Raw genomic sequence first — 24,784 nt, forward strand, 5'->3', positions numbered from 1 at the left:
ATTTCGCCTACATATTTGGTATCCGGCGAAGGCATATTTTGATGTAAAGTCAAAATTAACACTACATTGCTGACAATATATGTTACCGTTTCTGTATGAACTTTATTTTTTTAAATTATAGAAAGTACTTCGAACAGATTAACAATTATCGTGATGTCAACCCATGATTTTACATCACAAAGACTGTAATTCTGCCAATTTTTTTTATTTTTCAGTCATTTTATAAATTTTGCACTGCACAAGATGATTGAACAAATTGCAATGTTTGAATCTGTAAACTCAAAGAATAAAAATCCTTTGGTAACAGATTAAATTATTTTTTGAAAAGAAATTGACTCTTAAACACTTTTAGCATATATTCTTTACACGGTCATGTATTTCAAGGAAAATATGCCTATTAAAAACAGTAATTTCTTCACTTTCAATTTCTTTTGAATACTATGACAATTATCAGCCATGAGGTTTTACAAACACAAGACCAGATAAGCATTTTCATCATTTCCACAGGACTCTTTGGAATATCCCTTAAAAACAGTTAAAAGTGACTTAAAATGATCACTTGGTATACATTTAATTTACAGATGCCAGGTTGTGTATTTCACATGCACTCAGGTCAGTAGGGAAGGCGTCATTACTATTTTGGACTCTTAATTCTTATTTCTGAATTATTTAACCTTTTTTCCACACTGAACTATCTTTAGGCAGTTTATACTGTAGCTTAGAATTTTTTTTGATTGATGTATTTAATCATCTTTTGGGTTCTTTGGGTCCATCATCAACTATTTACCAATAACTCCATGCCAACAACCAATTACCTGACCTGGCCACACATTAGAGAAGGTACAGCGTCATTGACGGTATTTTTGGTATATAGGGATGACTTAGCAATTCAATTTTTTTGACAAAATGTCACATGACCTCAGTGACATTTGACCTGAAATATACATATTTGTCCATAACTCAGTAACCACAAGTGCTACACCCTTCATATATGGTATGATGGGACACCGCATGACGCCACATATTGTACCTCATTAATTATGAGTAGTTTCACAATGTGCCAGTTGTGATCAAGTGCCATTGGCGCTATTTTTGTCTTCAGCCGCCATATTTAAATTTTCATCTACAAAAGTTTCGGCGGATTTCGAATTCTAACCGCTGACCAGACTTCTGTACTTTGTAAACAGTGAATGATGCAAGACTATAAATTATGGCGGGAATTTCTCGACATTTGAATTTGGGTACCCCCCAATTCGAAGCGATGACATCATAAAAAATATAGCTGCAAGCAGCAATGCCGGGGCCAAAGCAATCTTAAGTGGGAAAAAGAAGGCAAATGTATTCAGAGAGGGCAAAGGTCATTACCGTTACATGTCTTTTTTAGTCCCCACGGACACCGTCCTGGGGGACTTATAGGTTTGGTCATGTTCGTGCGTGTGTGCGTGCGTGCGTCCGTCCGTCCGTCCGTCCGTATGTTCACGCAGATATCTCAGAGATGCCTGAAGCGATTTCATTCAAACTTTGTACAAGGATTACTTCATATGTCATACAGATGCACGTCGATTTGTTTTGTGATACAATCCAATATGGCTGCCAGGCGGCCATTTTTATTACGATTTTTTCATGTACAGAGCCATAATTCAGGCATGTTTCAACTGATTTTATTCAAAGTTGGTACAAGGGCATTGACCAATGTCATAGATATGCATGTCAATTCTTTTTGTGATACAATCCGATATGGCCGCCGTGCGGCCATTTTGTTACGATTTTTTCATGTACAGAGCCATAACTCAGGCATATCTCAACCAATTTTATTCAAACTTGGTACAAGGACATCGACCTATGTCATACACATGCACATTGACTTGTTTTGTGATACAATCCAATATGGCCGCCGTGTGGCCATTTTATTAAGTTTTTTCATGTCCAGAACCATAACTCAGACATGTATCAAGCAAATTTATTCAAAGTTGGTACAAGGAGATTGACCAATGTCATACATATGCATGTAAATTTGTTTTGTAATACGATCCAATATGGCTGCTGTGCGGCCATTTTGTTATGATTTTTTCATGTACAAAGCCATAACTCAGGCATATTTCAACCGATTTTAATCAAATAATCGCAATCATACCAATCCATAATCCAATAACACTAGGTCAAAATTTGTAAGACAATAGTTGTAAACATAGACACAAAACAGCACAGAACAGACAGTAAATAGACGGTACAAACAAAGTCAAATTCATGAAAGAAAGATATATGGACCTCTGGCCAAAAGACCAAGAAGTGATGTCAGGTGTTTCGAAAATAGTATGCGCATCCTGCCCCACATGTGGCACCCGCCATATATCAATCTGTAAGTCAGATAGGTAGTGGTCACTAACTAAGGCCCAATGTCACCGATGCCAATTGTATCCCATAGTAATCATATACCAAATATACCCATATACCAAAAAGTTAGTACAAGGACATTGACCTATGTCATACATATGCACATTGATTTGTTTCCTGATTCGATCCAATATGGCCACCATGTGACCATTTTATTCGATTTTTTCATGTCCTGAACTACACTCAGACATGTATCAAGCGAATTTATTCAAAAGTATTTTTATCACAGACCTAATGAAGAGGACTCTATCCTCTCTGAGGACCTGTAATCAAAGCACCCATCAACAAGTGGGGACTGTGTCATCAACGATGACTTGTTGCAACAAAACTTTCGTTTCTTATGTTACATCTGTCAACAAAAAATCAGAACACTAGGTTTATTGCTAGCTCAAAATTAGAAATGTGCACAATTATGAGGTACTGCATGTGGCATCATAAGGTCTAAGATCGTGCCAAATATGAAGGGTATAGGACTCTTGGTTACTGAGTTATGGACAAAAATGTATATTTATGGGAAAAAGGTCATCAAGGTCACGTGATATTTTGTCAAAAAAATTTTATCCCATAGTAATCATATACCAAATATACCCATATACCAAAAATCAGACCTCTAGCTCTGTTGGCTTGCCCAAAACTAGACATGTGCATATTTAATTAGGCATGACATATGGTACCATAAGGTCTCCCATCATACTAAATATGAAGGGTGAAGCCCTTGCGGTTACTGAGTTATGGACAGATATGTATAATTGAGGTCAAAGGTCATCGAGGTCACGTGACATTTTGTCAAAAAAATTGTATCCCTTAGTTATTCCTATATACCAAAAATCAGACGTCTAGCTCTATTGGCTTGCCCAAAATTAGATATGTGCATATTTAATGAGGTACAGCATATCTTACCATAAGGTATCCCATCTTACCAATATGAAGGGTATAGTCCTTGTGGTTACTGAGTTATGGACAGGTATGTATATTTGAGGTCAAAGGTCATCGAGGTCACGTGACATTTTGTCAAAAAAATTGTATCCCATAGTTATCCTTATATACCGAAACTCAGACCTCTAGCTCTGTTGGCTTGCCCAAAATTAGATATGTGCATATTTAATGAGGCATGACCTATGGTACCATAAGGTCTCCCATCATACCAAATATGAAGGGTGTAGCCCTTGTGGTTACTGAGTTATGGACAGATATGTATAATTGAGGTCAAAGGTCATCGAGGTCACGTGACATTTTGTCAAAAAAATTGTATCCCATAGTTATCCCTATATACCAAAAATCAGACCTCTAGCTCTATTGGCTTGCCCAAAATTAGATATGTGCATATTTAATGAGGTACGGCATATGGTACCATAAGGTCTCCCATCATACCAAATATGAAGGGTGTAGCCCTTGTGGTTACTGAGTTATGGACAGATATGTATATTTGGGGTCAAGGGTCATCAAGGTCATGTGACATTTTGTGAAAAAAATTGTTTTCAATAGTTATCACTATATACCAAAAATCAGACCTCCAGCTCTATTGGCTTGCCCAGAATTAGATATGTGCATAATCAATGAGGTATAGGATGAGCTGGTCATGTGACATTTTGTTAAAAAAACGTAACACTGATACATGTCCTTGTGTACCAAAAATCAGAACTCTAGCTGTAGTTTGAAGGCTGGAATTACATATGTGCATAATCAATGTGGTAGAGAAACATGCCAGGGTCATAGGTCAAATTCATCGTCAAAATATTGATTTGCAGTTTGATCCCGTGTAGGTCATTGTTCAGTAGTCACTAGCCCCCGGCCCCCCACGACTCTCACATAGGCCAGAATAAGCCATTGGTATAGCTTAGCTGCAGAGGTATAGGGGAGGTCAAAGGTTATTGAAAAATCAGAAAAATAATACTTTAAAAATCTGATTCTCATAAACGGCAAGGTGAAAATTCCTGAAATTTGGTATGTAGCATCTAGGTAGTATGGTCTAAAAAGTTTCTTAACAGATTTTCGATTTTTCAATTTTATGCAAATTAGGTGAAATTAAAATTTTTAATAATTAATAACAGCCAGGTCATGTGTCCAATCAAAATATGAAGGGTCAGGTGCACCAGTACTCAGTATGCTTAATATGCCCTGCAAATTTGGAAAGGCTGCGCGCAACGGTTTTGGAGATCTAGCTTTGCAAAGAATTTTCGGAAGAAGAGGAAAAAGAAGAAGAAGAAGTGATCCAGAGTAAATACAATAGGGGACAAGCCCCATAGGGCTTTGTCCCCTTACTAGTCAAAGGTCCCTACATAAATAATATGCTTTCATGCGCCTGCAGGCTGCAAGGGAGTCTGATAGGTGGGGCGCCCTCAGGCGCCTACCGGCGGCAAAGGGTTAATGTATGCAACTAATATTAATGAGCCAAATCATGCCCTATATACAATTAAATGTATCTAACACAAATCTTGTGTATCCCGTATCCCAACCCCATGCCTCCAAGTCAATTACTGCTTACCAACAACCAACTACTTCAACTGGCCTAATACTTGAGGAGCTTCAATGTCCTTGATGCTATTTTTCAAAGTTGGTACAAGGACATTGACGTATGTCATACATATGCACGTTGATTTGTTTTATGATAAGGTTGAATATGGCTGTATGAATATTAGCTCATATTTGGTTTTATTAGCTCCGCTGTCAGAGACGCGGAGCTTATCAAATAGGCTGATTCTCCGTCGTCGTCCGTCGTCGTCGTCCGTCGTCGTCCGTCGTCCGTCGTCTGTCAACAATTGCCTTCTTCTCTGAAACCGCAAGTCCGATTGCTTTGAAATTTAATATGCAGTTCACTTGGGGTGACCTCACTTAAGTTTGTTCAAATCGCGTTGAAATTTGCATATTTGTATTTTTGGGGCATTTTTTGGTGTTTTTGGTAAAAAAATCTTCTTCTCTCAAACCGCTTGTCCGATTGCTTTGAAATTTCATATGCAGTTTACTTAGGGTGACTTGAGTCAGATTTGATCAAATCATGGTGAATTTTGCATATTTGTATTTTTAAGGCAATTTTTGTCATTTTTGGTAAAAAAATCTTTAAAAATCTTCTTCTTTAAAATTACCGGTCAGACAGCTTTGATATTTGGTACATATGTCCCTAGGGATGATCTATTTCAGATTTGTTCAAATTTTGCAGAAATATGTAAATTTGCATTTTTAAGGCAATTTTTGCCATTTTTGGTCAAAAAATGTGTATTTCCAAAACTAATCATCTGATAGCTTTGCAAGGTGGTATACAGGTTCCCACAGATCACCTCAATGATATTTATTGAAATTATGATGAAATCTGCAATTTTGTAATTTTGGGGCAATTTTTGCCATTTTTGGTCAAAAAATGTGTTTATCAAAAAGTTCTGGTCTGATAGCTTTGCAATTTGGTATACAGGTTTCTACAGATGAGCTAAGTAATATATATTGAATTTCTGATGAAATCTGTAATTTTGTATTTTGGGGCAATTTTTGCCATTTTGGTCAAAAAATGTGTATTTCCAAAACTACTCATCTGATAGCTTTGAAATTTGGTATACAGGTTTCTATAGATTAACTAAATGATATTTATTGAAATATGATGAAATCTGCAATTTTGAATTTTTGGGGTAATTTTTCCCATTTTTGGTCAAAAAATGTGTTTCTCAAAAAGTACTGGTGTAACAGCTTTGAAATTTGGTATACAGGTTTCTATAGATGAACTAAATTTGACCTTTAGCTCCGCTGTCAGCGACGCGGAGCTTATCAAATAGGTTGATTTTCCGTCGTCGTCCGTCGTCGTCCGTCGTCCGTCGTCCGTCGTCGTCGTCGTCGTCGTCGTCCGTCAACAATTGCCTTCTCCTCTGAAACCGCAAGTCCAATTGCTTTGAAATTTTATATGCGGTTCACTTGGGGTGACCTCACTTAAGTTTGTTCAAATCGTGGTGAAATTTGCATATTTGTATTTTTGGGGCATTTTTTGGTGTTTTGGTAAAAAAATCTTCTTTCTCAAACCGCTTGTCCGATTGCTTTGAAATTTAATATGCAGTTTACTTATGGTGACTTCAGTCAGATTTCTTCAAATCGTGGTGAAATTTGCATATTTGTATTTTTAAGGCAATTTTTGTCATTTTTGGTAAAAAAATCTTTAAAAATCTTCTTCTTCAAAACTACCGGTCAGATAGCTTTGAAATTTGGTACATATGTCCCTAGGGATGATCTATTTAAGATTTGTTCAAATTGTGAAGAAATATGCAAATTTGCATTTTTAAGGCAATTTTTGCCATTTTTGGTCAAAAAATGTATTTCTCAAAAAGTACTGGTCTGATAGTTTTGAAATTTGGTATACAGGTTTCTATAGATGCACTTAGTAATATATATTGAATTTCTGATGAAATCTGTAATTTTGTATTTTTGGGCAATTTTTGCCATTTTTGGTCAAAAAATGTGTATTGCCAAAACTACTCATCTGATAGCTTTGAAATTGGTATAGAGGTTCCTACACATGAACTAAATGATATGTATTGAAATTATGATGAAATCTGCAATTTTGTATTTTTGGGGCAATTTTTGCCATTTTTGGTCAAAAAATGTGTATTTCCAAAAGTACTCATCTGATAGCTTTGCAATTTAGTTACAGGTTCCTACAGATCACCTTAATGATATTTGTAGAAATTATGATGAAATCTGCGATTTTGTAATTTTGGGGCAATTTTGCTATTTTTGGTCAAAAAACGTGTTTCTCAAAAAGTACTGGTCTGATAGCTTTGAAATTTGGTATACAGGTTCCTACAGATGAGCTAAGTAATATATATTTAATTTCTCCTGAAATCTGTAATTTTGTATTTTTGGGGCAATTTTTGCAATTTTAGGTCAAAAAATGTGTATTTCAACAACTGCTCATCTGATAGCTTTGAAATTTGGTATACAGGTTTCCATAGATGAACTACATGATATTTATTGAAATAATGATGAAATCTGCAATTTTGAATTTTGTGGCAATTTTCCCATTTTGGTCAAAATATGTGTTTCTCAAAAAGTACTGGTCTAACAGCTTTGAAATTTGGTATACAGGTTTCTATAGATGAACTCAATTTGATCTTTTGAAATTATGATGAAATCTGCAATTTTTATTTTGGGGGGGCAATTGTTGCCATTTTTGGTCAGAAAATTTTATTCTCAAAACACTATTCATCAGATAGCTTTGGTTGACATGTTCCTAGGGATGATCCGATGTGATATATTCAAAGTATGATGAAATCTTCAATTGTGTATTTTTGCAGCTTATTTTAGCCACTTTTTTCTGGCCACTGCATTGAGCTATCAAAGATTTCCTCCTTCTTCATCAACATGTGTCAAAAATAGTTATTCTCTACATAAACACAGCGGAGCTATATCGGCCGCTAGGTCGCTTGTTTAAAATTATGATGAAATCTGCAATTTTTATTTTTGGGGGCAATTGTTGCCATTTTTAGTCAGAAAATTTTATTCTCACAAATCTACTCATCAGATAGCTTTGGTTGACATGTTCTTAGGAATGATCCAATGTGATATATTCAAAGTATGATGAAATCTTCAATGTGTATTTTTGCAGCTTATTTTAGCCACTTTTCTCTGGCCACTGCATTGAGCTATCAAAGATTTCCACCATCTTCATCAATATGTGTCAAAAATAGTTATTCTCTACATAAACACAGCGGAGCTATATCGGCCGCTAGGTCGCTTGTATATAAATACCAAAAAAAAAAAGTGGCGTCTGTATGTCTGTATATTTGTGGGTATGTATGTGCGGATGCATGACCGTCACACACAAAGGCTCCCATACCGCCAAAGCTACTGTCTCAGTATTTGGTGTACAGGTAGATGTAGGGGTTAAGATGTGAATTTGTTCAAATGAACACATCAGTGTCAAAAATGTGCAAATGAGGTAAGAAAAAGGGAAATACCGCAAGTGTGCAGGAGTAGTGGCAGTGAACTGAATCAGCCCACACATCTGAATAAGAGGATTTGGACCTTTAACCTATTTGTATGCAGGGTACCTATTATGTTTGGGGGTGGTAGCAGTAACTGAAACAGCTAATTGGTCATTTCCTGTCATTGTTTATGAACTGTGACATATTAACAGATCTGCTTAAACCATGGATGTCTATTTTTGTACATCCATGGTAGAAAGATTCTCTGCTATGCATGTTGCTGAAGTTGACCTTCAGTACCTAAAGTTTCAGACCTTATTTACTTTTACCATTCTTAATTTTCTGGTTTAAATATTTCTTGTTGTTTTTCTGGTTGTACTGTGCAGAAATTGTCATAACATCAACGTATAATTTTCCTGCACTGAACAGATAAAAATAACACTTATTGTTGATCAAATTTGAGCCACACCGTATAATTGCGGTATTTTTTCATGTCCTGAACCATAACTCGGGCACATCTCAACAGATTTTACTCAAAGCTGGTACAAGGACATTAATCTATATCATACATATGCAGGTGACTTTGTACCACGTTAGGATTCAATATGGCTGCGTGATGGCCATTTTGTTACGATTTTTATCAAGAGCCATAACTCAGGCACATCTCAACTGATTTTATTTAAAGTTGATACAAGGACATTGATCTATGTCATACATATGCATATGAATTTGTTTCATGATACCATTCAATATGGCTGCGTGGTGGCCATTTTGTTCTGTTTCGGCATGTAGTAGTATCATATCAATCATTGAATTTTCGTAATTAGGCTGATATGTCAAGAAATACTGTATCAAATTTCATGAAACTGGGTAGCTGTTAAGGTCACATTTGCTTTAACAGTGAATAAAGACATTTATCAGTGTCATTTTTAGCTCCTCAGTTTTATATACTGAGGAGCTATTAGAATTGAAAACCAGGATGGCGGCGTCAACTTTTACTTCCTTCCGTCAACTTTTACTTCCTTCTGTCAAGATTTGGCCAATTAATTTTCGTCTGTGTGTCCATGTGTCATGTGATAAACTGGTGGTGTGGCCAATTACCGTGAAATTTGATCAAGCTGCAGAACTTCATTAACCAAGGTCTTGTTAGTCCCCACGGACACCGTCCGGGGGGACTTATAGGTTTGGTCATGTCCGTGCGTCCGTCCGTGCGTCCGTCCGTTCACGCAGATATCTCAGAGACGCCTGGAGCGATTTTGTTCAAACTTGGTACAAGGATAGTACCCTACCTCATACAGATGCACGTCGATTTGTTTCACAATGCGATCAAATTTGGCCCTGTTAGAGGACTTTTTAGTTTACACCTCCATAGACTCCCATGTATAAGGCAGTCCATAGACTCCCATGTATAAGGCAGTCCATAGACTCCCATGTATAAGGCAGTCCATAGACTCCCATGTATAAGGCAGTCCATAGACTCCCATGTATAAGGAAGTCCATAGACTCCCATGTATAAGGCAGTCCATAGACTCCCATGTATAAGGCCAAGAAAAATAAAAATTTAGTTTCTCATCGTATTCGTATTGCAAAAAGGATGCAGTGACACAGTTTTTAGTCCCCACAGATAAAGTCCAGCGGGCTCATAGATTGGGTCATGTCAGTCCGTGAGTCCATCCATGTGAGGTCATCCGTTCTTGCAGATCTCTCAGACACTTTGACAAAATGCCACGTGACCTTGGTGACCTTTGACCTTGAATATACATATTTGTCCATAACTCAGTAACCACAAGTGCTAAACCTTTCATATATGGTATGATGGGACACCCTATGACGCCACATATTGTACCTCATTAATTATGTGCATATCTAATTTTGAGCTAGCCAATAGAGCTAGAGGTCTGATTTTTGGTATATAGGGATAACTTAGCAATACAATTATTTTGAAAAAATGTCAAGTGACCTCAATGACCTTTGACCTCAAATATACATATTTGTCCAAAACTCAGTAACCACAAGTGCTACACCCTTCATATTTGGTATGATGGTACACCTTATGACGCCACATATTGTACCTCATTAATTATGCACATATCTAATTTTGAGCGAGCCAATAGAGCTAGAGGTCTGATTTTTTGTATATAGGGATAACTTAGCAATACAATTTTTTTGACAAAATGTCACGTGACCTTGGTGACCTTTGACCTCAAATATACATATTTGTCCATAACTTAGTAACCACAAATGCTACACCCTTCATATTTGGTATGATGGGACACCTTATGACGCCACATATTGTTCCTCATTAATTATGCACATATCTAATTTTGAGCGAGCCAATAGAGCCAGAGGTCTGATTTTTGGTATGTAGGGATGACTTGGGAATACAATTTTTTTGACAAAATGTCACCTGACCTCAGTGACCTTTGACCTCAAATGTACATATTTGTCCATAACTCAGGAACCACAAGTGCTACACCCTTCATATTTGGTATGATGGGACACCTTATGACGCCACATATTGTACCTCATTAATTATGTGCATATGTAATTTTGAGCAGGCCAATAGAGGTAAATGTATGATTTTTGGTATATAGGGATAGACTGTAGGATAGAAATTTTTTGACAAAATGTCATGTGACCTCGGTGACCTTTTACCTAAAATACACGATTATGTCAATAAATAAGTAACCACATGTGCTATGTCCTTCATATTTAGTAGGATGGGAGACCTTATGACAACACATGCTTTACCTCGTTAATTATGCCCATATATAATTGTGGGCAGGCCAATAGAGTTTGAGGTTTGAATTTTGGCATATATGGATTAATTAGCAATACAATGTCACGTGACCTTGATGACATTTGACCCTGAATATGCATATATATGCGTAACTCAGTAACCACAAGTTCTTTACGCTTCAATTTTGATAGGATAATAGACCATAAGATGTCACATCTTGTACCTCATTTATTATGCACATATGTATTTCTTGGCTGGCCAATACAGCCAGAGGTCTGATCTTTTTTCCCGATTTAGAACCAGAACTTAGACATGCCTCTTGTTTCAAATTGGGAACAATGACATAGACCTATGTGTCCATAGATCTGAACATATACACTCCAGTGATACTTCTTAATGACCTCATCTCCCTGCCCCATCAAGACTAATACTCCTATTACAAGTGGGGACTATGTCATTGTCAATGACTTGTTTTAAGGTAGCTACATACCTTTTAGACACTTTAAGATTTTTATTTTTTTCTCAATTGAACACGTCCCAAACCCTAATAAAGTATACATTTTCTGAAAGCCCTGATATAGAGCTATCAGACCAAGCACAGTACACGGTCATTATTTGCACAGGAGTCCCGTGACAAGCGTTTTGCTGAAGCTTCAAAAAACCGGTTTTTCCCGCCCTATGCGAACACGCTGCAAGATTCCGGTTGGAATTTCTTCATTGACAAGCCTTGACAATATCCTTCAAAATTTGTGATGAACAAGTGAGCGTGAAAGTTCGGGTAGCTTTGGGAATTGACCGGCTAGACCAGCATCATATAAACTTACATGTTCAAAATACATTTGTAAATGTATTCGTGGAGTTCCTGATTGGACTCAATGGTGCACTGCAAGAACCTTTTCAACATAACGATTCTAATAAAATGTAAAAAAAGACAGTTTGTTACAAAGCATCCTTTTCACTGATACACTTGCAAACATGATTATGATGTGTTCTATTACTTGTAGCTCATTTCATTTATACCATTTAGACAAATTTTTCACTATTATTTCTATTTTTAGCTTTAAGTTATTTTTAAAGTTGTAACAGCTCTAGTACTTTCTCTTTCGTTCTGTTTTTGAGGTATACTGTGATGAGAATGTTCCCTCACAGTATTTCATGATTCGATTCATCTGTAAGAACTAGGATTGCAATGATTAGACCGTTGGAAGCAACAGATAACTTATCATTGTGTCCAATTGTCAGGAATTCCCAAAATTGTTTAATATGTAGATTCACTGAGACTGGACAAGCGAAAATTTCAAAACCTTCCTGAACTTTCAAGCTCATTTGTTCATCACGAAAAAAAAGAAAGATACATGACATTGCAAAGTGTAGTGATTTGTTTATGTTTCTTTCTCTGGAGTACAGTGGAGTGGCCCTGGTGTGATGTGTAACTGAGAGGTGTAGCTGATTAAAGATATAAACAAGACCACATCAAGCCCAGCTGTTAATGTCGTAAAAATCGCTGATACACAGTACCTTGGCTAATTAAGTTTTGCAGCTTGATCGGAGTTCACTCTAACTGGCTGTCAACTTCAATGTGTTTTTTGGTACATAGAGAAAACTATGGGAGCAAAGTTTTTCGACAAAATGTAACATGACCAGCCACTTCCTGTGTTAATTATGCACATACCTAATTCTGGGCTTAATAATAGAGCTATAGTTCTGATTTTTGGTATTTAGGGATAACTATGGGATACAATTTTTTGACAAAATATCACGTGACCTTGATGACTTTTGACCCCAAATATACATATATGTCCATAACTCAGTTACCACAAGGGCTACACCCTTCATATTTGGTATGATGGGAAACCTTATGACGCCACAACCTGTACCTCATTAATTATTTACATATCTAATTTTGGGCAAGCCAATAGAGCTGGAGGTCTGATTTTTACCTTCTCGTGTCTATTTATAGACAGAGAAGGTATTAGAGTTGAAAACCAGTATGCTGGTGTCAACTTCTTCCGTCTGTCAAGACTTCCGTCTGTCAAGATCCGTTGACGTCATGCTATTGTGATGGGTCATATCATAAACTGGTGGGGGTGTTTATGGCTCAGGTTGAGGTGTAGGAGAACGATTTTGAGCTGTGACAAAAATCAAAAGGGACTTAGCGGCATAGCCACAGTGTTAAGCCTTAGTTGACTACGATCTATTACAGACTACTGAGCTGACGTTAGGGGTACTCACTTTGTGTTTGCTCACTCTGTGTGCGCTAGTGTTTGGTACTGAGTTGCGTGGATATCCCCTCATGGCCTCACGTGATATGGGCCTGTTGCATAAACTGCAGATGATCATATGCCTCTGAGTCTGAAAACGGTCATTGTGTAAGCCTGTCGGCATTTTCCTTGCATTTTTTCTCATTTAATTTTGCAAAATATCGGCGAGTACCTCAATATTTCAAGATAACTCTTTCTTCCCAATCGTTTCCTGGAGTTTCAGAGTCATATGAACGAAAATGAGTGAAAGTTTTAGACAGGGAAATCGGACGTCGGCCATGTTCATTGTTTACAGTACAATCAGAAGTTTATGTGGAGAAAATAACTAACAAACACTGTTCATGATGCCCGCCCTCTAGAGGCAGACCTTCCTTTATGAAGTACCACATTTGATGCTTGTGGAAAGCTTGACCACACAAAGGAGCATTTAAACATTTAGAAAATGACAGATTGAAGGTATTCTGAAAATGTCAAATACTAGGAAACATGCGCAAATATTCAAAATAAACAGGTTAACTGTCTGGTCAGCTATAAAACACAATGAAAATGTTTATGATCAAAAGTTTTTGAGATGCGCACATTTTAACAAATACAGAAATTAATAACATTATAAATATAAGACCAAACTATTTTTTCAGGGATGGGACAGGTTGGAAATGAGGGGTGAGAGACAAAGGCACTTCTATTGCTGCATGTGGATGCAGCCACACCATTTCATTTACAGCATACTTATTCACTGTGTTGTGTTCAAGTTCCATATTGTACTGACTGTCATACAAGGATAACATAAGCAAATCAAATCAAATTAGAAAAGGATCAATGCTGTTGTGTGGATTGCTGATTTAATATTTCGCCCTATATATTTGGTATCCGGCAAAGGCATATTTTGATGTAAAGTCAAAATTAACACTACATTGCTGACAATATATGTTACCGTTTCTGCATGAACTTTTTTTTTTTAATTAAAGTATAGTAGTACTTCGAACAGATTAACAATTATCGTGATGTCAACCCATAACTTTACATCACAAAGACAGTAATTCTGCCAATTTTTTTGGTTTTTCAGTCATTTTATAAATTTTGCACTGCACAAGATGATTGAACAAATTGCAATGTGCGAATTTGTAAACTCAAAGAATAAAAATCCTTTGGTCACAGATTAAATTATTTATTTGAAAAGAAATTTACTCTTAAACATTTTTAGCATATATTCTTTACACGGTCATGTATTTCAAGGAAAATATGCCTATTAAAAACAGTAATTTCTTCACTTTCAATTTTTAGCTACTATAGACTATAGTCTATAGAAGCTATTGGGATGGGTATCCGTCCGGCGTCCGTCGTCAGTCTGTATGTATGTATGTATGTATGTATGTATGTATGTATGTATGTATGTCTTTGTGAGGCGTCCGTCCACTCAAATATCTTGAGAACCGCAGTACTTACTGATTTGATATTTGCTGTGTAGATGAAAAATATGATTTTGAGAAACTATTTTTTTTAATTTTTTGATATTGTTGAAAATAGGCAAATTAATGCCAAAAAAGGTGTTTTTGGTAAAAAATCTTCTTCTTCATAACCGCTGGTCAGACAGCTTTGTTATTTGGTATACAGGTCCCTAGGGATAACCCAACTTAGATTTGTTCAAATTGTGATGAAATATGCAAATGTGTATTTTTAAGGAATTTTTTTGGTCATTTTTGGTCAAAGTTTGACTTACATTGTATGTAACTCTTGTACTGTATAAACCCTATCAATTCACCCAGAAAAAAATAATTAATATGATTTTAAAAAATTGAATTAATTAGGAAATCATCAAAGCCAAAATAATTTCAGTGTGGAATTATCAGAAAGTTCAACTTTTTTTGACAGTTCATAGTGAATTGAGGATTAAAACATGTAAAGGCAACTTTCCTGAATCCCAACTTTGACATATTCTGAACCGTCATATATTGTGCTGTGTATGCTATCTAAAACAAAGTGCTCATAATAGTTTGTCATGATAGGTTGGCCAAATAAATAGAGATAGAGAAAGTTCCAATAAAATAAAATTACTTCTTGTGGAAGAAAATAGAGTGGTCTATTAAAAGAGTGGTAAAGTGATAGGTTTTTATGGTAAAGCTGGGCTGTAAGATTCCTCATGTGCTATTTAAGGCAATTATGCAATCTGTGTAAAGAGTGCAATGAAAGTCTTACATGATTCCTTATAATGCTTTTGATGACCTTGAACTTTTTAAGTTGCAAACATTTGTCTCTTCAGTGTGCTTTCTCTGAGTACGTACAGCCTCAACTTATTCAACAGAACTTACTTACAATGTTAATTTGAAAGTTGAAATGTGCTTGGTTAATAGGATGAAAATACTTATAAAGATAACCAGCTGAAGATTCTTTATAACCTGACAGATATGCTGTTTTTTTATGACATAAATCTTGATAAGCAAGTCTTGTTTCGGAATGTAATTAATCTCGTTTATATTATTATAAGCAGCAGTATCAAGTTGAACAAGCTGATATCGACAAGTTGGTCGGCTGTTGGAGGTTAAAAGCTGAAAAAATAAATGTATGCATGTCTGTCTGTCTGTATGTATGTATGTATGTGTGTATGTATGTATGTTAGTTAGCATGTGCGGATGTATGTCCGTCCACATTAAAAACTCCTAAATCGCAGCACCTAACATCTTAGTATTTGGTGGACAGTTGCACCCAGGGATGGAGATGTGAATTTGTTGAAATAAACATGTCAAAGTCAAAATATGCAAATGAAGGGGAAAAAGGAAAAACCTGCAAATTGCTAAAACCCTGTAACCACTGGTCAGATTTGGTTGGAACTTGGTATGCAGGCTCTTTATAGTGACTTCAGTTACAATTCTGTAAATTGTGGTGAAATTTTGAAAGTTGTATTTTTTGGGCGATTTTCCTGTTTTTTGTCAAAAATCTTTTCTGAAAGCGCTCATCCCATTGCCTCGAAAACTTGTATGTATGATCCTAGGGTTGGCTTTTGTCAAATTTGTTCAAATTGTGGTGAAATTTTCATATTTGTATTTTTGGTGTAATTTTTCCCATTTTTTGTCAAAAAATCATTTTCTCCCAAAGTTGTTTGGATTGCTTTAAAACATGATAGTCTTGATCCTAGGGTTGTTTTCTGTCAGATGTGTAAAAGTCATTATGAGATGAAGCATTTCATATTGCTGGGGTATAAGATTAATTGGGACTTGCAATGGAATTTTCTCAGTCAACCTGTAAGAACGCAATGTCATGTGTGTACTAGTAGTTAGTATCTCTGTAAAATGGGAGGACAGTGTCATTGACACTATTTTTTGCGAAAATACATTCCCAAAATCTATGCTTATAAGTGTCGTATACTTGGCAACGTTTACATAAAGGAGAATCAAATTTTGTCCAGTGAAAAAGCTTAACAAAATTTGGTAATCTACGGATAGTAAATTTCCAGTGAAATAGATTACACCTTATATGCAGATGATTCCGGAATATACGCAGTCTGTAACACGCCTGATGATGCTATAGTAGATATAGAACAATGTGTTGAGGATTTACGTTGATGGATGAAATCAAACACGCTGGTGTTGAATGATGATAAAACAGAAGTAATTCACTTTTCATCACGTTTCAAAAAAGATACAGATTGTCTAGATAGCTTCAGAATCGGAGAGTTAGAAATACTTCCATCTTGTACGATACACAATCTTGGTGTTGCGTTTGACTTTGACAGTTTTATGACAAGTCAAATAAACAATATATGTAAATAGGCGTATTTTGCCTTACATAGAATAGGGAAAATTCGCTCCGTGATATACACTCCAATAACTGAGAAATTAGTTCACGCGTTTGTAACATCGCATTAAGACTACTGCAACAGCTTGCTATATGGAATCAGTCGCTACCAACTACAAAAATTACAATCTTGCTATGGTAGATTGTATCAAATTTTGATGTAACAGGCTTTATGGTGTTGTGTTTATGTGTATTGCTTGGCAGTCGTTATATACTTGGTCTTTGTAGTTGATGGACGGGCATCAAAATGTGTTCTCATGCTCTTTACATTATAAATATTACAAGCAAAGGTCCACGGAAGGTATGCACATTCACTCAGGCCTGCTATATCTGAACAAAAGTGAACTTATTGTCATTAATGCTATTTTGTGATGTTTTGTTTTAGCTTCAACACAGACTGCATCAGTGCCAATAGATACTACAGTTGCAGCCGAAGGTAAGGATATCTGGATAATATCAATGAATTACCATCAGATAACAAGCGATCAAGTTTCGAGGATATGGGGTTTTGCTGCCATTTAAATAAGTCTAGTAAAAGTGGAAGCTTATCTAATGTGTATAATTGTCAACAGTTCATATGCATGTATGTCTGTCAGTTTCTATTTTCATTACATAACCCTGTTTACCTTCAATACAACTATTAGTCATATAGAACCAATCTTTTTCAATTGGGGATTTTAGCTGAGCGGTTCTGTTTGCGGCCTCTGCTGCTAGGTGATTGGGTACCGTGGGTTGTGGGTTCGAGCCAGATTGAAAACCATCGTATTGTCTGTCTGTCAGTTTCTATTTTTAGCTCACATTTGGTTATACCAATGTGAGTTTATCGTATAGGCTGAAGTCGATGGCGTCTGTGTGTATGTGTGTATGTATGTATGTATGTATGTATGTATGTACGTACGTACAGTATGTCTGTCAACATCAAAAACACGCAAACCACTGCATGTTTCAGCTTGGTATTTGGTGTGTGGATGCATCCTGGGCTATAAATGGGATTTTGTTCAAATGAAGTTTGCATTGCCAAAATTATGCAAATGAGCTTGCAAAATGTGAAAATGGTTAAGAATTAATAACTCAAGAACCGCTTTTTTGATTGCTTTTTTGAAAATTTGTGTACAAGTACCTTAGGTGAACCTCACAGTTTTGTGAATATTGTGAAGATATCCTTAATTTTTTATTTTTGCTGAATTTTTGGTGATTTTTCTCATTTTCAGTAAAAATTCTTCTTCTCTGAAACCGCCAGCCCAATCGCTCTCAAATTTGGGTTGTCTCTTTGCAAGGGTGTTACTCTTCTAATTTGTTGAAATTATGACAAAATTGGGAAAATTACTATATTTGAGCAATTTTTTCATTTTTGGTCAAAAAATCTCAAACAGTATTTCCTTTTTAAAACCACTGGACAGACAGCTTTCATATTTGGTACACAGACGTACAGAGATGACAATAGTTAGATATTTGGAAATTGACCTGAAATAGAAAAATTTGTATTTTTAAGACAATATTGTCATTTTTGGTCAATAAACTCTATCTCAACATTACTTGTTTGATAGCTTTGTAATTTGGTATAAAGTCCCTTGTTTGATAGCTTTGTAATGTGGTAAAAAGTCCAGAAAGATGTTATTAGATAAATTTTCTGCTCAAAGTGTTGGGAAACCCCAAAATTTATATATTTTAGGTAATTTTCTCAGTTTGTGACCTTAAATGACCTACACAAACCCAGGATATGTTGTGAGACAATTTTGAAGGCTGTGAACATAATTTTGTCATATTTGGTATTAATTTGTAGGAAAATTTGATCCAGAAAACAAAGCTGAGGTGATGTTTTTCATTTTGGACCAATTTTTGCAACTTTTCTTTGTAAGACATACAAGAACTGATGACAAATTTGGATCCAGGATAATTCCAGATGTTGTAATCACCGCCCACAGTGGAAGGCATTTCACTATCTGTAACTAAATATGTGCTGTTTATATTAGAATGATAACACTCATGGCATTATTAAAAAAATCTCCAAGGTTGTAAATGTACTTCCTGTCATTTGATCTTATGTAATACCAAGGTGTGGAACTTTTGATATTCAGGAGGGTGTAGGGTCTAGAAGATTGATAATGTAGCATTACTTTTTTATCAGATCCCTTGTGCATTTTTTGCCCACTCCCACCTTTTCTTTTGATCAAGACTTCTCTTTTTTTGTTGTTGACATTTGCTTATGTATTTAGGATCTGCTTCTCCCATTGCTATAGAAGTTGATATGCATGTTCCTAAAGATGACCTCCAGTACCTAAGTTGGAGACCTTATTTGCTTTTGTCATTCTGTTTTTCCTGGTTTAAATATTTCTCGAATGGACCAATTCAAACCGAATGTGAGCACATAGTGTCCTTGACGGTATTTTTATTACCTTCAATACAACTATTAGTCATATTGATTCTTACCCAAAGACAAGCCTACAGAAGGTGGTTTTACGCTTTCACCACTATGAAACTCATTCTCTGTTATTGAGCCCCATCTGTATGCCGTATATTTAATCACAGGACTCTATTCTTGCTCTCTGAGGACTTGTAAGGGTGACAGTTTTTAGCTCCCATTTGCCAGGGCTCCCCCTAAGTCACCAAAATGATTAGCCAACTGATTAGCCAAATCAAAAATTTTGTAGCCACTTTGAGCAACTTTTAGCCAGTTTATGATCTCAAGCGTAGCAATTACAGCTTTCTCGGCATTCAGGTGTTCCTAATTTTACAAATCAAGATGTTTTGTATGATGTTCCTGATAGTTTTTACATTAAAGAAATATTTGTTCAGTTTTTATTGAATAATCTTGGTTTATGAAATTTCCAGGATAGAAATACTTTTTCATTTCAGATGTTAAACTTTTATCATCAGAAATAAAATAAGGTATCAATTGAATTCTAAAAATCTGGTAGCAAAGTGGAGTGTATATTACAACTGGTACAGAACATTTCTGCGGCATTCATTTAGTGTTCACAGTATGATAGCTTGTCATAAGCTACAAGCCTCTCATGCGGCAAATTTATGCAGTTTTCCATAACCAAAATGTTTTAGCCACAAGAATAAAAAAATGGTGCAGAAGAAAGCATTTAGAACACACTGGCAGTGCAGATATGATTGGCCCCAGTGTTACTAGTATGTCATAGTTGTGATCAAGCAGGCTGAATAGTATTTTGAGTATGAGTATTTTTCTTGAGACCAAAGGGTTTGGCCAAACATAACTCTTGTAAAACAAGACACAATGATATATGTTCATTTAAATTACTCACTGCTTGAGAGTGTACATCGTTTTAATGACTATGATAACATTTTAGCACAGATATATTTTCATTTGATATTTTGATATCATCAAGAAATGTCTGGTGATGTTCACTTCTACATTATTAAACTGGTGGAATCTGCAAAAATATTAAAATAATTCAGAATCACATAATTTCTTGTATAAGTTATAGCAGTTTGAAATAGACCGTTTTAATAATTTGTTGCTTTAATGTTTACATGCAAAATTGAAATTCACAAACGTGACGATTTGACAATGGATATGCTTACTGCAATTACTGTTGACAATGTCCCTTTGCGATGACTCTTAATAAAATTTAATTTAAAACTGACAGTCAAGCTGAATGCCATTTAAATTTGAAGGTACCAAAATTACGTTTTACCTATTGGACCACCCTAGGTGGCTCTTTTGAACCATAATTGTACACTTAAGAGGTCTTCATGCATGACATGAAGATGACCTAGACTTGACCTTTCAGAAAACCTCAGTTTTTCTCCTCTTCCTTTGTATTATTATTCCGTTTGTGAAAGTTTCCTTTGAAATTATGGTTTTTACTATCAAACTGAGTAGTTGCAGGCCAAATATTGATTCTAGCAAAGTAGGTAAAACTTCTGATAGACTGAAGGACGAACGGGACTCACGGAGGCAAAGCAAAGCTGTGTGTACTGCAGACGGAACAGCAACAATGTTTGTTTCACGTACCAGGGAATTTGTAACTTTGTAGAAAGGCGAGTGAAGTGCAACTTTGTATGAAGGAGGGTAAACTGTTTCAACATCTTACAATTTTTTTTTTTGTTTGCCTGGCAGTAAAACTTCATTAGCCACTATGTTCGCCAAAATGGAATTTTTGTAACCATTTTTAACTTTCTTTCACATTTGGCTAATTGGCGATCGGGTAGCGGGAGCCCTGCATTTGCCATACATATATGGCAATTGGGAGGTTATATGGTGAAAAAAGTCTGTATATGAGGTGTCTGTCTGTATGTATGTATGTTTTATTTTTGTGTTTCCCATCTCCCGACCGACCGTAAATTTCAGTTCCGACATGAAGATAAGAAAACTTTTTTATATGCGCCGCCTCTGAGGCAATTATCCTAGCAACAGTACCACCATCATCAAATTGTGAGATTGCAGTGACTCAGACTGAATATATATATATCTGAATTGACTAGACCACAAAGCTCATGAAACTTGCTGCGTACATTGAAGATACTGTAATACAACATTATTGAAAGTCATTAAGGATTTTTACTTCAGCCAATTTATAATTTGCTTATTTAATGAACTTTCCTAAATAGGGATATTTATCTTTATTGACTTGACCAAAGTTGATGAAACTTGCTATGTGCATTAAACATACTGTGATTCAACATTATTAAAAGTCATTGAAAATCTTTACTTCAGCAAAGTCCTAATTTGAATATTATATGAGAACATTTCAGTTAATTCCTAATTTGCATATTTAATGAACTTTCCTAATAAGGGAAATATACTTGAATTAACTTGATCAAAGTTGGCAAAACGTGCTATGTACATTCATGATTATACCAGATTATAACAATATTAAAAGTCATTTCACATGTTCATGCCAGCTTATTTATAATGTGCATATCTAATGAACTTTCACAGTTTGGCATATATAGTTTGAAGGACTCGACCAAAGGTGATTACATTTGCTATATAAAGTGGTAATACAAGGACAGCGTTCAAAGAAATTAATTATTTTTATTTCAGCTAACTACATTTTTGAATACTTAACGACCTTTAGAATTAATCCATGGTGAATGTTGCTCATGATGTTGATCATAACACTTTCAATGAAGTTGCAAACGTGTGGCAAAGGTTCAAATTTACACATAACTGCAATATAATGAAAGACGTAAGCATTTTCAGTTCTTATCCGATTATTTTTGGGACCACCCTACGAGGTTTCTTTTGAATTATAATTTTGTACCTTATAAGGGGTCTTCATGCATGACATCATATGATAGGATGTCCTAGACTTTACCTTTAAGGAAATTTGTTTTTCTCCTGGCCTTTAGAGTGATGACTCCGTTTTGTGAAAGTTTCATTTGTTGTCACGGTTTTTATTATCAAAGTAAGTAATTGTATGCCAAATTTCTTGCAAATTTTTGAAAGACTAATGGACAAACTGGACTCATATCTACCAAAAGCAGAACTTCAATTAAGTGTTTGTAGGAGTGAACAGCAACAGTATATGTTTTCACACCAAGGAACTTATAACTTTGTAAAAGGAGAGTAGACTGTTTCAATACATTGCAACATTGTACCGGATTTTTCTGAGAGTACGCCCAGGGCCGTTAAACAGAAAATGGCTACATTGTCTGCTTCACACCTGTAGCTAAATAACGGCCCAGGGCCGTAATTTGGTAAAAATTTACCGCCAATTAACTAAAAAATAAAGGAGTTATTTTATCACTGTTGATCACAAAACCAAAAATAAATGACGGTAGAACGCTGCAAAACATCCACTCATTTTTTCTCGAGAGTTTTGTTTTCTTTTTCGTCATTGTGCGCTACAAATTCTAACAGATCCATCTTCAACAAAAAGGACACAATGTTGCAATTTTCTGATGCATCATACAATAACATAAACTGACACTCATGCACTCATTGACGCACGCATAAAACTAAACTGAACCCAAGATACGATCAAGATTTCTTTTATTTGTATATCAACACAAATTGCAATAATAATTATACACATCTCTTTGGAAAATAAAATCACACATGGAAAAATAAATTACGAGTCAGGTAAAAATAACGCATGGATAATCAACGCACAACCGTGACAACACAAGGTCCCATTTAGCTGTGGGTCCATAGCTGTGGTGTTTTCAGACGGGATTCATGCCTTTTACGGGCTGGTTTTGACTTTACGATTTTAACCCCGCCACCACAGCTATGGGATATTCCATAGACTAGCGTCCATGTTCCGCCGCAAGCACCCTTTGCGGAAGTTTGCTCGACGATATTTCGCAATATTTTCCATCCAAATTACAAATTGCCAACACTCATCGACAGCTTGGTTATTAGGAACTAACCAGACCAGAAGTCCGCTCAAAATTCACTGAAATATCGCCTTTTTTCTAAGTTTGCCCGACATGACTACACGGAGACCGCCATTTTGCTAGCGTAAAACTGTTGGTCGAGGATCCCTGCAGTACGCCACTACAGTGACGTAGCGGTGACCTCTCAACTTCTAAACACAAACTGAGAGATTCTTCGTGTGATATCGATGACCATCGGTCACCTTATGGACATTCCCAGTCTCACAAAACTGAAACCAAACTTTTACTTGGGGGGTGGGGGAAAGTTCAGTCCTAGGATCTATGATTATTCGTGGCGCGCGGATGCTGGCCGTAATCTCTTGGTTCGTGTTCAGAAGTTGAGAGGTCACCACCTACGTCACTGTAGTGACGTACTGCAGGGATCCTCGACCAACAGTTTTACGCTAGCCCTGCGTACGTACGCAGTGTACGCAGTGCATTCCCTGTGTGCGTTCCTATTACACACAGCGTACACTGCGTACGTACGCAGGGCTAGCGAGAGAGTTGCCGACATCGACGGTTATTTACGAGAAATGAATAAAAGACTGGCATTTTTGGAAGCGATCGAGTAGCTGAGGTAGGCAGGGATACGACTTGGGCCCAAGAACGCTGAATTTCGGCAGTAATTTGGCTTTTTACGTCAAGTCCAAAAATGGATTTGAAGTCACCGACCCTACGTACGGGTCTTTGCAGGGCTGTGGTGAGCGGGGCTATTAGCTGTAGCGGAACACACAGCATCGTACGCAGGGCTAACCTAGTTTGTAAGTGTGACAAGTTAATCAAAGTAGTCGAACTTGTGAAAATAGATACAGTGTTTCACATTCGTTGCACGCAAAGAGGTCAATAATCGTAAACAATTGTGGATCATACCATTTCTACTAGGGATTACTACTACTGTTACGTTTGTGAATGCAACAAATTTACGCGAAGAAAATCATCAGATTTTGTATCAAAGCGAAAAAAACCTGAAAAATAATATGTACATTAAATATAAAAATAATGAAACAGAGTTATTTTTTATGATAGTCATTTTATTTATTTCATGATCCCCATCGTGCAGAATGGAAAATTCCTGGCTCCTGCTTCATCTGTCAATCATTGTCGGCATTGTGTGGCAAACTCTAACGTTGACTTTGCGTTCTTCTGGATCATTCCACCTGCATTTTAGTAGCATAAATAGGGGGATACGGACATATATCGCCGAAGTAATTATCTTAGAAGTGTAACTTATTTTATTTTGTACGCTATATAAAACTTTTTGACCTTTGCGTAGGTAATTTTTTTCAAGGGGAGTCAAGTTGAAATGCCATAGACAAAGGTTGAGATGAAATTTAAAATTCTTA

At 36.1% G+C, this 24,784-nt stretch overlaps 1 protein-coding gene across 2 annotated transcripts in view; it reads left to right on the forward strand.

Moving 5' to 3' along the window:
• LOC139126527 (GA-binding protein alpha chain-like) overlaps window positions 1-24,784 on the forward strand; it is a 116,066-nt gene that overhangs the window by 62,720 nt on the left and 28,562 nt on the right. For both annotated transcript variants that reach the window (XM_070692583.1, XM_070692582.1), the window contains exon 8: window positions 17,473-17,523. In XM_070692583.1, the coding sequence (XP_070548684.1) occupies window positions 17,473-17,523 (51 nt within the window). The remainder of the gene's footprint in view (window positions 1-17,472; window positions 17,524-24,784) is intronic.

The sequence above is a fragment of the Ptychodera flava genome, assembly GCF_041260155.1.
Source record: "Ptychodera flava strain L36383 chromosome 3 unlocalized genomic scaffold, AS_Pfla_20210202 Scaffold_27__1_contigs__length_13241970_pilon, whole genome shotgun sequence".
Classification (NCBI taxonomy): Eukaryota; Metazoa; Hemichordata; class Enteropneusta; family Ptychoderidae; genus Ptychodera; species Ptychodera flava.